The 17311-nt window shown below is 44.7% G+C and overlaps 1 protein-coding gene across 2 annotated transcripts in view; it reads right to left on the bottom strand.

Annotated features, from left to right (window-relative positions):
- Positions 1 to 17311, bottom strand: part of MOXD1 (monooxygenase DBH like 1) — a 323635-nt gene that overhangs the window by 73228 nt on the left and 233096 nt on the right. For both annotated transcript variants that reach the window (XM_077292824.1, XM_077292823.1), the window contains exon 5: positions 5039 to 5218. In XM_077292824.1, coding sequence (XP_077148939.1) covers positions 5039 to 5218 — 180 coding nt within the window. The remainder of the gene's footprint in view (positions 1 to 5038; positions 5219 to 17311) is intronic.

The raw sequence follows: 17311 nt of genomic DNA, 5'->3' as shown, positions 1-17311 counted from the left end.
TGATTGAAAAGTATTTTAATGAAATAAACACAGCGGTTGTTGTAATAATTTATTGTTCTCTCAAATCCATTTGCAGTCCCTCGCTTGGCAACATAATAAACGTACAAGATACATACCTTCTGATGTACTGTCAGGTCCAACGATGTAATCCATCTGAAGGGGTTAACTAATATTACAGGCAGGAGCCCTGCTATAATGCAGCTGTGCTCCGTGCTTGTAATTCCCCTGCGAATGAATGAAATGTAGGTCATTGACCTACATTTCATTCATTCGCGGTGAGGCGCCCTCTGGTGGATGTTCTCATGAACTGCAGCCTGGGAACTTTTTCCCACGCTCCAGGTCATATGAGGACATCCACCAGAGGGCGCCTCACCGCGAATGAATGAAATGTAGGTCAATGACCTACATTTCATTCATTCACAGGGGAATTACAAGCACGGAGCACAGCTGCATTATAGCAGGGCTCCTGCCTGTAATATTAGTTAACCCCTTCAGATGGATTACATCGTTGGACCTGACAGTACATCAGAAGGTATGTATCTTGTGCGTTTATTATGTTGCCAAGCGAGGGCCTGCAAATGGATTTGAGAGAACAATAAATTATTACAACAACCGCTGTGTTTATTTCATTAAAATACTTTTCAATCATGTGTGTGTGTGTTTTTTAACCCTTTCCTACAATTGGATTAATAATGGATAGGTGTCATAATTGACGCCTCTCCATCATTAATCTGGCTTAATGTCACCTTCCAATAGCAAGGTGGCATTAACCCTTCATTACCCCATATCCCACCGCTACAGGGAGTGGGAAGAGAGTGGCCAAGTGCCAGAATAGGCGCATCTTCCAGATGTGCCTTTTCTGGGGTGGCTGGGGGCAGATGTTTTTAGCCACGGGGGGGCCAATATCCATGGACCCTCTCCTGGCTATTAATATCTGCCCTCAGTCACTGGCTTTACCGCTCTGGCGGAGAAAATTGCGCGGGAGCCCACGCCAATTTTTTCCGCCATTTAACCCTTTATTTTAGCAGCTACAGCGCTGAAATTTTGCACATACACACTACTAACATTAGTAGTGTGGAATATGCAAAAAAAGGGGGATATGAGATGGTTTACTGTATGTAAACCATGTCTCATATCCTGTCGGGTTTGTGCAGGAGAAATGAAAAGCCGGCAATTGAATTACCGACTTTTCACTAACACCGCTGCGTATTTCTCGCAAGTCACACTGCTGGTCCGTGTGGAATCCGTATTTTTCTCGCCCCCATAGACTTTCATTGGCGATTTTTTTGCGCAGTACGCTGACAAACGCAGCATGCTGCGATTTTGTACGGCCGTAGAAAGCCGTATAATACTGAACCGTAATATACGGCTAATAGGAGCAGCCCCATTGAGAATAATTGTGCCGTATGTTATGCGAGTTTTACGGACGTAGTTTCTGCGCTCTTACGTCCGTAAAACTCGCCAGTGTGACGCCGGCCTTAATCTGAGGAAAAGAATCATAGCCTGCACGAGTTACATCCGATTATCGGACTGGATTCATGTTTATGGGTGCATGGAAAAAAATGGAGTGCATTTGGATGAATGTGGAAGATGTCGATTTTTTTTGTTTTTACTCTCATCTGAGAAAATCCAATCACACTCTGATCAGGGTATGTGCACACGTCCGGATTTCTTGCAGAAATTTCCTGAAGAAGACCGGAAATTTTCTGCAAGAAATCCGCGTTTTTCTTTTGCGTTTTTTTTCCATTTTTTTCGCGTTTTTTTAGCATTCTGCAAGCGTAAATAGCTTGCAGAATGCTAAAGTTTTCCAAGCGATCTGTAGCATCGCTTGGAAAACTGACTGACAAGTTGGTTACTATAGATGCTGCTTATGCAGCATCTATAGTAAAAGATAGAATGTTTAAAAATAATAAAAAAAATAAAAAAATGGTTATACTCACCCAGACGATCTCCTCAGCGGCGTCCGTTCCTATAGATGCCGGTGTGGTTCAGGACCTGTGATGACGTCACGGATTGTGATTGGTCGCGTGAGTCACATGAGTGGTCACGCGACCAGTCACAAGACAGCGATGTCATCACAGGTCCTGAACCATACCATCTATAGGAACCGAAGCGGCAGCATGCAGCGGTGAGAGGCGGGAACACTTCGGGGGCCATCAGAGGGTGAGTATAGGACTATTTTTTTTTTTTATTCTTTTTTTTGACCAATTATATGGTGCCCAGTCCGTGGAGGAGAGTCTCCTCTCCTCCACCCTGGGTACCAACCGCACATAATCTGCTTACTTCCTGCATGGTGTGCACAGCCCCGTGCGGGAAGTAAGCAGATCAATGGACTCCTAGGTGTGCGGAATCCCCGCAATCCGCATTTTTTAATGAACATTTTGGGTTTTTTTCCGCGATGCGATTTTTTCCACGAACATTTGCACAAAAAATGCGGAATACCCTCTAAATAATAGGAGGCATATGTAAGCGTTTTTTTCGCGTTTTTATCACGTTTTTATAGCGAAAAAACGCGAAAAAAACGCAAAAAATCCTGAACGTGTGCACATGGCCTCAAACTCAGAGTTTGATCAGAGTGTGATTAGCATAATTGGACCAATTTTATTGGATGAGAAAATACATGGTTGTGTGACCCTAGCTTTTGTGCAAAACTGTCTTCAGTCATTTTTAAGTTGGGAATAATTGCTGCATTGCTTGTGCTGCATGCTCCTTGTATTATATGTCATGTCTAAATTAGCCTGCTGATAATGATTTTTGGAGACTGCTGTAAAGAGGGAGCACACATACATTGTCAATATTGTTAAAACACCGCTCCAGTGTTTTTTTTTTTGTTTTTTTTTTATTTCAGCGGGGTTCTCTCTCTTTGTATCCCCTCTTGAGCATAAGCTCTTATGATCAGCGGGATCCACTCTCTATCTCACTCGTTCTCTCACTCCTGTAGAGTGTAAGCTCTTATGATCAGCACGGTTCCCCCTCTCCCCTTTTGTTGTGTAAGCTCTTTTAGTCAGCGTGGTCCTCTCTCGGTCTCTCTCTCCTGTAGAGTGTAAGCTCTTTTGTCCAGCGGGGTCCTCTCTCTCTCCTGTAGAGTGTAAGATATTATGATCAGCAGGGTCCTCTCTCTCTCCTGTAGAGTGTAAGCTCTTTTGTCCAGCGGGGTCCTCTCTCTCTCCTGTAGAGTGTAAGATATTATGATCAGCAGGGTCCTCTCTCTCTCTCCTGTAGAGTATAAGCTCTTATGATCAGTGGGGTCCTCTCTCTCTTGTAGAGTATAAGCTCTTCTGATCAGTGGGGTCCTCTCTCTCTCTCCTGTAGAGTATAAGCTCTTATGATCAGTGGGGTCCTCTCTCTCTCCTGTAGAGTGTAAGCTCTTATGATCAGTGGGGTCCTCTCTCTCTCCTGTAGAGTGTAAGCTCTTTTGGTCAGCAGGGTCCACTCTCTCTCTCTCCTGTAGAGTGTAAGCTTTTATGATCAGCGAGGTCCTCTCTCTCTCTTGTAGAGTGTAAGCTTTTATGATCAGCGGGGTCCCCTCTCTCTTTCTCTTATAGAGTGTAAGCTTTTATGATCAGCGAGGTCCTCTCTCTCTCCTGTAGAGTGTAAGCTCTTATGATCAGCGAGGTCCTCTCTCTCTTTCTCTTATAGAGTGTAAGCTTTTATGATCAGCGAGGTCCTCTCTCTCTCCTGTAGAGTGTAAGCTCTTATGATCAGCGGGGTCCCCTCTCTCTTTCTCTTATAGAGTGTCAGCTCTAATGATCAGCGAGGTCCTCTCTCTCTTTTCTGTAGAGTGTCAGCTCTAATGATCAGCGAGGTCCTCTCTCTCTCCTGTAGAGTGTAAGCTCTTATGATCAGCGAGGTCCTCTCTCTCTTTCTCTTATAGAGTGTAAGCTTTTATGATCAGCGAGGTCCTCTCTCTCTCCTGTAGAGTGTAAGCTCTTATGATCAGCGAGGTCCTCTCTCTCTTTCTCTTATAGAGTGTAAGCTTTTATGATCAGCGAGGTCCTCTCTCTCTCCTGTAGAGTGTAAGCTCTTATGATCAGCGGGGTCCCCTCTCTCTTTCTCTTATAGAGTGTAAGCTTTTATGATCAGCGAGGTCCTCTCTCTCTCTCCTGTAGAGTGTAAGCTCTTATGATCAGCGAGGTCCTCTCTCTCTTTCTCTTATAGAGTGTAAGCTTTTATGATCAGCGAGGTCCTCTCTCTCTCCTGTAGAGTGTAAGCTCTTATGATCAGCGGGGTCCCCTCTCTCTTTCTCTTATAGAGTGTCAACTCTTATGATCAGCGAGGTCCTCTCTCTCTTTTCTGTAGAGTGTCAGCTCTAATGATCAGCGAGGTCCTCTCTCTCTCCTGTAGAGTGTAAGCTCTTATGATCAGCGAGGTCCTCTCTCTCTCTTGTAGAGTGTAAGCTCTTATGATCAGCGGGGTCCCCTCTCTCTTTCTCTTATAGAGTGTAAGCTCTTTTGGTCAGCTTGGTTCTCTCTTTTTCCTGTGTTGTGTAAGCTCTTCTGTCCAGCTGTTGTGCATAGTGAATTCCTCGGTCTTCTCTCCTGTAGAGTGTAAGCTCTTTTGATCAGCGATGTCTCATCTCTCTTTTGTAGTATAGGGTCCTATAGTCAGTGGGATCCTCTCTCGTATATAATGTCTTATGGTCAGCAGGGGACTCTCACTCCTATAAAGTGTAAGCTCTTATGGTCAGAAGGAGCCCCTCTCTATCTACCCTCTCCCTCACGTGTTTTTTCTGAACAATTATGAACTTTACAGTATTGAAATTCATGCAATTTTTTTAGCAGTGAATCAAATTTCTATGAAAAATTTGGTGAAGATGGATCAAAAGGTCTGCTTATCTCTTGTCCTGAGGGCTGCATGTGCCTCCATTTATTAGGGTGGCTCTCTGTCCATTTTTAAGCTGTTGGACTGTATACTGTATATGAGAGTTTTAATAATTTCTCTGCTACTGTACTAAGATGACTGGCCTGATGACCGTAAAAATATGTGGACAGTATAAATGACAACTTGACAATATTAAATTTGTAATTGTGGCACTTACCTCCCCACCTATTGCCCATGCATATACGACTGTTTCACATGTAAGAAAGATGTCTGGCATATTGGGGTGATAACATTCATGACCATATTCAAGTACGGTGTCACCTGCTTCTCTGTCGCATTCATACAGCAATATATGGTGCACCAAGCTCTCGTGACCTTTCTGTATTAGTGGTTCAACCTAAAAAAGAAAAACACCATGGATCAAGAAGAAAAGCTTTTGAGGACACAGCAGATTGCCTTCAAAGGGAATCTATCAGCAGGTTTAACCCTGTAAAATGATAGCAGCATGATGTTGGCTCAGAGACTCTGATTCCAGGGATGTGTCACTTAGTTAGCAGCTGGCTGTAGTTTCAATAAAATTAGTGTTTTATTCGCCTCAGATTCTTACTAAAGGACTAGTGGTGGTGTGCCAGGCGGTCCAGCTCAATTGTGAAACCCCTCCCCCACACTGTGCACACAAAGCTAGAAATCATGGGTGACTGTGGCTATACTAGTATAAGCATTCTGAACATGGCTACATCTACAGCAGAGAAAACAGGGATTTTATCAAAACTGCACCAAGCAACCAGTAAATGATACATCGCTGGAATCAGACTTGCTTCCCCTACCTAATGCTGCTCTCCGATTCCAAAGCAATAACCTGCTGCCAGATTCCCTTTAATGTGTAACAACAAACAGACTTTAATGAAACATAATGTTGACATGGGACCTATTATTAGAGTTGCATTTGGTTGCTTGTAATTTAAAATGTGCTAACTGGAATAAATTTGCTTTTGGCACATCATTTTATAAAATAAATCTGCGCTTAGGTTCTCTAAAAGGGAAGCAGATGGTGAAAATGAAATAAAGGTTATTATTTCCAGCAGTTTGAAAAAAGACAGCAAAAACATTGTTAAGTAAACTGTAAAACTTGGTGTATTAAAGGGAATCTGTCATCAGTATACAACCCCCAACGCAGATCCCATAGAGCGCATTACAGTTCTGTAACATAGGAAGCTGTAAATGGTCCTGTAAATGGCTAATAACTGCAGAGTAAAAAAATGGATTGTATACGAACAGCACACAGATTGTATACAGACCGCACACAGATTGTATACAGACAGCACACGGATTGCATACAGAGTGCACACGGATTGTATACAGACAGCACACGGATTGTATACAGACAGCACACGGATTGTATACAGACAGCACACAGATTGTATACAGACAGCACACGGATTGCATACAGAGTGCACACGGATTGTATACAGACAGCACACGGATTGTATACAGACAGCACACGGATTGTATACAGACAGCACACGGATTGTATACAGACAGCACACAGATTGTATACAGACAGCACGCGGATTGTATACAGACAGCACCCAGATTGTATACAGACAGCGCACGGATTGTATACAGACAGCACACGGATTGTATACGGACAGCGCACGGATTGTATACAGACAGCACACGGATTGTATACGGACAGCACACGGATTGTATACAGACAGCACACGGATTGTATACAGACAGCACGCGGATTGTATACAGACAGCACCCAGATTGTATACAGACAGCGCACGGATTGTATACAGACAGCACCCAGATTGTATACAGACAGCGCACGGATTGTATACAGAGAGCACACAGATTGTATACGGAAAGCACACGGATTGTATACAGACAGCACACGGATTGTATACAGACAGCACACGGATTGTATACAGACAGCACACGGATTGTATACAGACAGCACACGGATTGTATACAGACAGCACACAGATTGTATACAGACAGCACGCGGATTGTATACAGACAGCACCCAGATTGTATACAGACAGCGCACGGATTGTATACAGACAGCACACGGATTGTATACGGACAGCGCACGGATTGTATACAGACAGCACACGGATTGTATACGGACAGCACACGGATTGTATACAGACAGCACACGGATTGTATACAGACAGCACGCGGATTGTATACAGACAGCACCCAGATTGTATACAGACAGCGCACGGATTGTATACAGACAGCACCCAGATTGTATACAGACAGCGCACGGATTGTATACAGAGAGCACACAGATTGTATACGGAAAGCACACGGATTGTATACAGACAGCACACGGATTGTATACAGACAGCACACAGATTGTATACAGACAGCACACGGATTGTATACAGACAGCACACAGATTGTATACGGACAGCACACAGATTGCATACAGAGTGCACACGGATTGTATACAGACAGCACACGGATTGTATACAGACAGCACACAGATTGTATACAGACAGCACGCGGATTGTATACAGACAGCACCCAGATTGTATACAGACAGCGCACGGATTGTATACAGACAGCACACGGATTGTATACGAACAGCACACGGATTGTATACAGACAGCACACGGATTGTATACAGACAGCACACAGATTGTATACGGACAGCACACGGATTGTATACAGACAGCACACAGATTATATACGGACAGCACACGGATTGTATACAGACAGCACACGGATTGTATACAGACAGCACCCAGATTGTATACTGTTGTGTATCCGCTTTTTGGGCTCCCCTGGTGGTTGCTGGTGGTACTGGTGACTTGTTTGCACTTTGCTGCTTCTGTTCACCTGCTTCCATCAGCGTTTGGGAGTTTCCTATTTAGCCTTGCTCTCCAGTCATTTCCTTGCCGGTCATCATTGTAACCAGAGCCTTCGGTTGCATGTTCCTGCTACTAGTCTGCTGATCAGCTAAGTGGACTTTGTCCTTTTGTTTTGTATCTTTAGTCCAGTTTGCAGTTTTTGTAATTCTCTGTAGCTGGAAGCTCTTGCGGGCTGAAATTGCCACTCCTGTGTCATGAGTTGACAAAGGAGTCTTAAAGTAATTTCAGGATGGTTTTTTGAAAGGGTTTTCAGTTGACCGTGAAGTCCTCTTTTGTATCCTTCTGCTATCTAGTAAGTGGACCTCTCTTTGCTAAATCTACTTTCATACTGTGTATGTCTTTACCTATCTGTACCTGAACATGCTGCTATGCGCGAGTATATTAAGGAGTCCCTGGAAAAGGGACATATTCGTCCTTCTTCATCACCTTTAGGAGCCGGTTTTTTCTTTGTCTCTAAAAAGGATGGCTCTCTGAGGCCTTGTATTGATTATCGACTCCTGAATAAAATTACAGTCAAATATCAGTATCCGTTGCCTTTGCTGACTGATTTGTTTGCTCGCATAAGGGGGCTAAGTGGTTCTCTAAGATTGATCTTCGTGGGGCGTATAATTTGGTGCGAATTAAGCAGGGGGATGAGTGGAAAACCGCATTTAATACGCCTGAGGGCCATTTTGAGTATTTGGTAATGCCTTTCGGCCTTTCTAATGCACCTTCTGTCTTTCAGTCCTTAATGCATGATATTTTCCGTGAATATTTGGATAAATTTATGATAGTGTACTTGGATGATATTTTGATTTTTTCTGATGACTGGGAGTCTCATGTTCAGCAGGTCAGGAGGGTTTTTCAGGTTTTGCGGGAGAATTCTTTGTGTGTAAAGGGTTCAAAGTGTGTTTTTGGGGTTCAAAAAATTTCCTTTTTGGGGTACATTTTTTCCCCTTCTTCTATTGAGATGGACCCTGTCAAGGTTCGGGCTATTTACGACTGGACGCAGCCTACTTCTCTGAAGAGTCTCCAGAAATTCTTGGGCTTTGCTAATTTTTATCGTCGATTTATAGCTGGTTTTTCTGGCGTTGCTAAACCTCTGACGGATTTGACTAAAAAGGGTGCTGATGTTGCCAATTGGTCCCCTGCTGCCGTGGAGGCCTTTCGGGAGCTTAAGCGCCGCTTTTTGTCTGCCCCTGTGTTGCGCCAGCCTGATGTTTCCCTTCCCTTTCAGGTTGAGGTCGATGCTTCCGAGATTGGAGCGGGGGCGGTTTTGTCGCAGAAAAGTCCCGACTGCTCAGTGATGAGACCTTGTGCGTTCTTTTCGCGAAAATTTTCGGCCGCCGAGCGAAACTATGATGTTGGTAATCGGGAGCTTTTGGCCATGAAGTGGGCATTTGAGGAGTGGCGTCATTGGCTTGAGGGTGCCAAACATCAGGTGGTAGTTTTGACTGATCACAAGAATTTAATTTATTTGGAGTCTGCCAGGCACCTGAATCCTAGACAGGCACGTTGGTCGTTGTTCTTTTCCCGGTTTAATTTTGTGGTCTCGTACTTACCGGGTTCTAGGAATGTGAAGGCAGATGCTCTTTCTAGGAGTTTTGAGCCTGACTCTCCTGGGAATTCTGAACCTGCTGGTGTCCTTAAGGATGGAGTGGTTTTGTCTGCTGTCTCTCCTGATTTGCGACGTGCTTTGCAAGAATTTCAGGCGGATAGACCTGATCGTTGTCCGTCTGGTAGACTGTTTGTTCCTGACGAGTGGACCACTAGAGTCATCTCGGAAGTTCATTCTTCTACTCTGGCAGGTCATCCGGGAATTTTTGGCACCAGAGATTTGGTGGCTAGATCCTTCTGGTGGCCTTCCCTGTCTCGAGATGTGCGTGTTTTTGTGCAGTCTTGCGATGTGTGTGCTCGGGCCAAGCCTTGTTGTTCTAGGGCTAGTGGGTTGTTGTTGCCCTTGCCTATTCCGAAGAGGCCTTGGACGCACATCTCTATGGACTTTATCTCGGACCTCCCTGTTTCTCAGAAGATGTCTGTCATCTGGGTGGTGTGTGACCGTTTTTCTAAAATGGTTCATTTGGTGCCATTGCCTAAGTTGCCTTCCTCATCTGAGTTGGTCCCTCTGTTTTTTCAAAATGTGGTTCGCTTGCATGGTATTCCGGAAAACATCGTTTCTGACAGGGGTACCCAGTTCGTGTCTAGATTTTGGCGGGCAGTCTGTGCCAGGTTGGGCATTGATTTGTCTTTTTCGTCTGCATTCCATCCTCAGACCAATGGCCAGACGGAACGAACTAATCAAACTTTGGAGACTTATTTGAGGTGTTTTGTGTCTGCGGATCAGGATGATTGGGTTGCCTTTCTGCCGTTGGCGGAGTTTGCTCTTAATAATCGGGCTAGTTCTGCCACTTTGGTTTCTCCTTTCTTTTGCAATTCAGGGTTTCATCCGCGTTTTTCATCTGGTCAGGTTGAATCTTCGGATTGTCCTGGAGTGGATGCGGTAGTGGATCGGTTGCATCAGATTTGGGGACAAGTGGTGGATAATTTGGAATTGTCCCAGGAGAGGACTCAGCAGTTTGCTAACCGCCGTCGTCGTGTTGGCCCCCATCTTCATGTTGGGGACTTGGTGTGGTTGTCTTCCCGTTTTGTCCCTATGAGGGTTTCTTCTCCTAAATTTAAGCCTCGGTTCATCGGTCCTTATAGGATTTTGGAGATTCTTAACCCTGTCTCCTTTCGTTTGGACCTCCCGGCATCTTTCGCTATCCATAATGTGTTCCATCGGTCGCTGTTGCGGAGATATGAGGTACCGGTGGTTCCTTCTACTGAACCTCCTGCTCCTGTGCTGGTGGAGGGTGAATTGGAGTACGTGGTAGAAACGATCTTGGACTCCCGTATTTCCAGACGGAGACTTCAATATCTGGTTAAATGGAAGGGCTATGGTCAGGAAGATAATTCTTGGGTAACTGCCTCTGATGTTCATGCCTCGGATTTGGTTCGTGCCTTTCATAGGGCTCATCCAGATCGCCCTGGCGGTTCTTGTGAGGGTTCGGTGCCCCCTCCTTAAGGGGAGGGTACTGTTGTGTATCCGCTTTTTGGGCTCCCCTGGTGGTACTGGTGACTTGTTTGCACTTTGCTGCTTCTGTTCACCTGCTTCCATCAGCGTTTGGGAGTTTCCTATTTAGCCTTGCTCTCCAGTCATTTCCTTGCCGGTCATCATTGTAACCAGAGCCTTCGGTTGCATGTTCCTGCTACTAGTCTGCTGATCAGCTAAGTGGACTTTGTCCTTTTGTTTTGTATCTTTAGTCCAGTTTGCAGTTTTTGTAATTCTCTGTAGCTGGAAGCTCTTGCGGGCTGAAATTGCCACTCCTGTGTCATGAGTTGACACAGGAGTCTTAAAGTAATTTCAGGATGGTTTTTTGAAAGGGTTTTCAGTTGACCGTGAAGTCCTCTTTTGTATCCTTCTGCTATCTAGTAAGTGGACCTCTCTTTGCTAAATCTACTTTCATACTGTGTATGTCTTTTCCTCTTATTTCACCGTTATTACATGTGGGGGGCTGCTATCATCTTTTGGGGTATTTCCCTAGAGGTAAGCCAGGTCTGTTTCTTCCTCTACCAGGCTTAGTTAGTCCTCCGGCTGGCGCGTGGCATTTAGGAAGCCGTAGGTATGCTCCCTGGCTACTATTAGTTGTGTGGTAGATTTAGCTCACGGTCAACTCGAGTTTCCATCACCCGAGAGCTCGTTCGTTATTTATATGTTTCTTACGTTCCTTTGCCATTGGGAACCATGACAGTATACAGACAGCGCACGGATTGTATACAGACAGCACACGGATTGTATACGGACAGCACACGGATTGTATACAGACAGCACACGGATTGTATACAGACAGCACACAGATTGTATACGGACAGCACACGGATTGTATACAGACAGCACACAGATTATATACGGACAGCACACGGATTGTATACAGACAGCACACGGATTGTATACAGACAGCACACAGATTATATACGGACAGCACACGGATTGTATACGGACAGCACACGGATTGTATACAGACAGCACACAGATTATATACGGACAGCACACGGATTGTATACAGACAGCACACGGATTGTATACAGACAGCGCACGGATTGTATACGGACAGCACACGGATTGTATACAGACAGCACACGGATTGTATACAGACAGCACACGGATTGTATACAGACAGCACACAGATTGTATATGGACAGCACACGGATTGTATACAGACAGCACACAGATTATATACGGACAGCACACGGATTGTATACAGACAGCACACGGATTGTATACAGACAGCACACAGATTGTGTACGGACAGCACACGGATTGTATACGGACAACACACGGATTGTATACAGACAGCACACGGATTGTATACAGACAGCACACGGATTGTATACAGACAGTACACGGATTGTATACAGACAACAGATGGATGACAAGGGAGGAAAAATCATCCAACTCTCCTGGATAATGATAGGACGGATTCTTTTATACGCTTATGTTTTTATCAATAAAGAAAACAAACCCATGTTTTTTCTGCAGGATGCCAGCAAAGCTAATGCTAGCTGAAAATGCTCCAGACTAACAAACTTTTTATGTGATAACTAGATGGTGGCCCAATTCTAAAGCGTCGGGTATTCTAGAATACTGTATGTATGTAGGTCGCGCTGTGAGTGGGGGTTAAATTCCATGCCAATATCGCTGGTTGGTTGTGGAATTTAGTATATAGCAGCCACGTAGTATATAACACAGCCCACGTAGTATATAGCACAGCGATGTAATATATAGCAGCCACGTAGTATATAACACAGACAACCACGTAGTATATAGCAGTCACGTAGTATATAGCAGCCACGTAGTATATGGCACAGCCACGTAGTATATAGCAAGGCCCACATAGTATATAGCACAGCAATGTAATATATAGCAGCCACGTAGTTTATAACAGACAGCCACGTAGTAAATAGCAGTCACGTAGTATATAGCAACCACGTAATATATAGCACAGCCACATAGTGTAAAGCACAGCAATGTAGTATATAGCAGCCACATAGTATATAACACAGCCCACGTAGTATATAACCCAGCCACGTAGTATATAGCAGCCACGTAGTATATAACACAGCCCACATAGTATATAACACAGCCCACGTAGTATATAACACAGGCCACGTAGTATAAAGCACAGCCCACGTAGTATATAACACAGCCCACATAGTATATAACACAGCCCACGTAGTATACAACAGCCCACGTAGTATACAGCAGTGTGGGCACCATATCCCTGTGAAAAAAAATAATTAAAATAAAAAATAGTTATATACTCACCTTCCGTCATCCACCGAAGTTGTCCCGCTCCTCGCAATGTGGCCGGCAGCTTCCGTTCCCAGTCATGCTGCGGCCGCATCGCGAGGAGCGGGAAAGCTGCGGAGGCGATGGAAGGTGAGAATAGCATGATTTTTTATTTTTTAATTATTTTTAACATTATATCTTTTTACTATTGATGCTGCATAGCCAGATTCATAGATATGCATAGATTCGTTGCAGGTTAGAGGCAGGTCGGTAGGTAGCAGTGCAGTTCTGGTCCAGGGATGGCTTTTTAAGTAAAGGGGTTATGATGGCATGTTTAAATGAGGAGGGAAAAATACCTGAAGAAAAAGAGAGCTTAAATATTTTAGTCAGGTGAGTGGTGACCACTGGTGAGAGAGACTGCAGGAGATGTGAAGGAATGGGGTCACTGTTGCCGAGCAGAAGCGAGAAGCTTGGAAACTTCTTCTGAAGCAGGCTCAAAGATATCTAGTGAGCTTGAGGTGAGGCAGGGCAGGGGCTCCAGGCAATGAGGAGATTGGGCTGAGATGTCCTGATGGATGTGGTTGATTTTTCTAGGAAATAGGTGGCTAGATCCTCACCACTGAGGTTGGTGATGGGGGCCTGTACTCAGGGGCGTAGCTAGAGCTTTTGCCGCCCGGGGCTGTTCCCGAGTTTGGCGCCCCCCCCCCCCCGATGCATTTTTTAAAAAAAATCACCAAAAACTCATCGTGGTAGCGTAGCTTTACTCCTCTAGATTGTGTGAAATGGCGCGTAACATTTTTTGGGGGCAACCCACATAAATTGAGTTGAAAACTTTAGGAATTTATGGGGATCTTCTACAATTATTTCAGGAAGTTCAAGTTTGATTCGTTGCAGATCAATCATTTCCAATATTTTTATAATGTCTGTATTAACAATAAATATCATAAAAAATTACCAATACACATAAAATAATAATAATAATTTTTATTCATATAGCTCCAACATATTCTGCAGCACTTTACAATTAAGCGGGGACATGTACAGACAATAAATTCAATACAATTTAAGACAATTTAAACAGTGACATTAGGAGTGAGGTCCCTGCTCGCAAGCTTACAGTCTACAAGGAAATGGGGGGACACAATAGGTGAAAAGTGCTTGTTATTTCGGGTCTGGCAATTATAATAAATAGGGATTTTCATATAAAGCTGCATGATCCGGTCATCAGCCCGTGTGTTTAAGTGCAATTGTCAAGTATCAAGTGCAGTTATCGTGTGCATGGAGGGTGTGGAGACAGATGAATAGTAGGGTGCAGATTCAGAATAATATTTGGAAGGAGGGAACAGGGCAAAGTAAGTTTACTGAGTAGTTGATGTGGTAGGCTTGTTTGAAGAGATGGGTTTTTAAAGCAAGCTTGAATGGGTCGGGGCTAGGTATCCGTCTGATCATCTGGGGAAGTGCATTCCAGAGAGCTGGCGCAGCACGAGAGAAGTCTTGGAGACGGAGGTGCGAGGTTCGGATTACGGGGGATGTTAGTCTTAGGTCATTTGTAGAATGGAGGGCACGTGTAGGGCGATAGACAGAGATGAGAGAGGAGATATAAGGCGGTGCAGAACTGTGGAGAGCTTTGTGGGTGAGAGAGATGAGTTTATACTGGACCCTGTAGTGAATGGGTAGCCAGTGTAATGACTGGCACAAGATGGAGGCATCGGTGAAGCGGCTGGACAGAAATATGACCCTGGCTGCCGCATTCAAGATGGATTGGAGAGGAGAAAGTTTGGTAAGAGGGAGACCGATCAGAAGAGAGTTGTATAGTCCAGACAGGAATGAATAAGAGCGACAGTAAGGCCATGTGCACACGTTCAGTATTTTTTGGGTTTTTTTCGCTTTTTTTCGCTATAAAAACGTGATAAAAACGCGAAAAAAACGCTAACATATGCCTCCCATTATTTTCAGTGTATTCCGCATTTTTTGTGCAAATGTAGCCTTTTTTTCCGCAAAAAATCGCATCGCGGAAAAAAAAGCAACATGTTCATTAAAATGCGGAATTGCAGGGGATTCCGCACACCTAGGAGTGCATTGATCTGCTTACTTCCCGCACGGGGCTGTGCACACCATGCGGGAAGTAAGCAGATTATGTGCGGTTGGTACCCAGAGTGGAGGAGAGGAGACTCCCCTCTACGGACTGGGCACCATATAATTGGTAAAAAAAAAAGAATTAAAATAAAAAATAGTCATATACTCACCATCTATAGGAACGGACGCCTGCAGGTGAGTATAACCATTTTTTTAATTATTTTTAAACATTCTATCTTTTACTATAGATGCTGCATAGGCAGCATCTATAGTAAAAAGATGGTCACACTTGTCAAACGCTATGTTTGACAAGTGTGACCAACCTGTCAGTCAGTTTTCCAAGCGATGCTACAGATCGCTTGGAAAACTTTAGCATTCTGCAAGCTAATTACGCTTGCAGAATGCTAAAAAAAGCGAAAAAAACCGGAAAAAAAACGCAAAAAAAAAAAAATGCGGATTTCTTGCAGAAAATTTCCGGTTTTCTTCAGGAAATTTCTGCAAGAAATCCGGACGTGTGAAACATACCCTAATAGTCTTAGCAGTTTCAAAGTTGAGAAAAGGTCGCATTCTGGAGATGTTTTTAGGAAGCAGGTGACATGAGCGAGTGAGTGATCGGATATAGGGAGTAAAAGAAACTTCAGTGTCGAAAGTGACCCCAAGACAGCGGGCATGCTGCTTGGGAGTCATAGTTGATCCCTCCAGGGTAATTTCGATGTTGGGTAGAGTGAGGTTAGTAGAAGGGAGAAACACAAGAAGTTCTGTTTTGGAGAGATTTCGTTTCAGATAGAGGGAGGACATGATGTTAGAGACAGCAGACAGACAATCCTTGGTATTTTGATTTAAGGTAGGGGTGATGTCAGGGGAAGAAGTGTATAATTGGGTGTCGTCAGCATAGAGATGGTACTGGAACCCAAATCTCCTGATTGTTTGTCCAATAGGGGCAGTGTATAGAGAGAAGAGGAGGGGGCCTAGAACTGAGCCCTGCGGAACCCCGATAGTAAGGGGACGAGGAAAGGAAGAGGAGCCGGCAAAAGATACAGTGAAGGAGCGGTCAGAGAGGTAGGAGGAGAACCTGGAGAAGGCTGTGTCCTTGAGGCCTATAGAGCGGAGCATAGAGAGGAGGAGCTGATGATCCACAGTGTCGAATGCTGCGGAGAGATCCAGGAGAATCAGCAGGGAGCAATGACCTTTGGATTTAGCTGTTATTAGATCATTAGAGACTTTAGTGAGGGCAGTTTCAGTGGAGTGTAAAGAGCGGAAACCAGATTGTAAGAGGTCGAGAAGAGAGTTATCTGAGAGATAGCGGATTAGACGGGAGTGGACCATGCGTTCCAGGGGTTTAGAGATGAAGGAAAGGTTAGAGGCAGGTCGGTAGGTAGCAGTGCAGTTCTGGTCCAGGGATGGCTTTTTAAGTAAAGGGGTTATGATGGCATGTTTAAATGAGGAGGGAAAAATACCTGAAGAAAAAGAGAGCTTAAATATTTTAGTCAGGTGAGTGGTGACCACTGGTGAGAGAGACTGCAGGAGATGTGAAGGAATGGGGTCACTGTTGCCGAGCAGAAGCGAGAAGCTTGGAAACTTCTTCTGAAGCAGGCTCAAAGATATCTAGTGAGCTTGAGGTGAGGCAGGGCAGGGGCTCCAGGCAATGAGGAGATTGGGCTGAGATGTCCTGATGGATGTGGTTGATTTTTCTAGGAAATAGGTGGCTAGATCCTCACCACTGAGGTTGGTGATGGGGGCCTGTACTCAGGGGCGTAGCTAGAGCTTTTGCCGCCCGGGGCTGTTCCCGAGTTTGGCGCCCCCCCCCCCGATGCATTTTTTAGAATAAAAAACAATGCAGCAGGAATAAGACCTCAGATGGACAAGTTAAATTCTTTCGCCGGTGAATGTTACCATCACATTTTGCAGCAGTAGCAGGGCACTAACAGTGTCATTTTACAGCACCCCATGGACATAGGAGATAATAGACCGGCGCTGACCCTATCTTTAACATTGGAGAGGCGTTAGCAGTGAGCTGGGCACGCCTCTGTGGGCTGCACAACTCACTGCTGTAGGTGTGACTAGCCACCATTTTATTATAGCCCAGTGCTCTCTGCCCAGCTCCACTTACTCTCTATCACAGGAGCTCCATGCCCAGCCTGCAGAGAGAGGTGACACCTGACACCTCTCTCTGCCATACAATGTATCTCTCCCCTCCCTCCACAATGCCTGGCCATTCACTGCA

Source organism: Ranitomeya variabilis, chromosome 2 (genome assembly GCF_051348905.1).
Source record: "Ranitomeya variabilis isolate aRanVar5 chromosome 2, aRanVar5.hap1, whole genome shotgun sequence".
Classification (NCBI taxonomy): Eukaryota; Metazoa; Chordata; class Amphibia; order Anura; family Dendrobatidae; genus Ranitomeya; species Ranitomeya variabilis.
The sequence above is the reverse complement of the archived record's forward strand: the minus strand, read 5'-3'. Positions and strand labels throughout refer to the sequence as shown.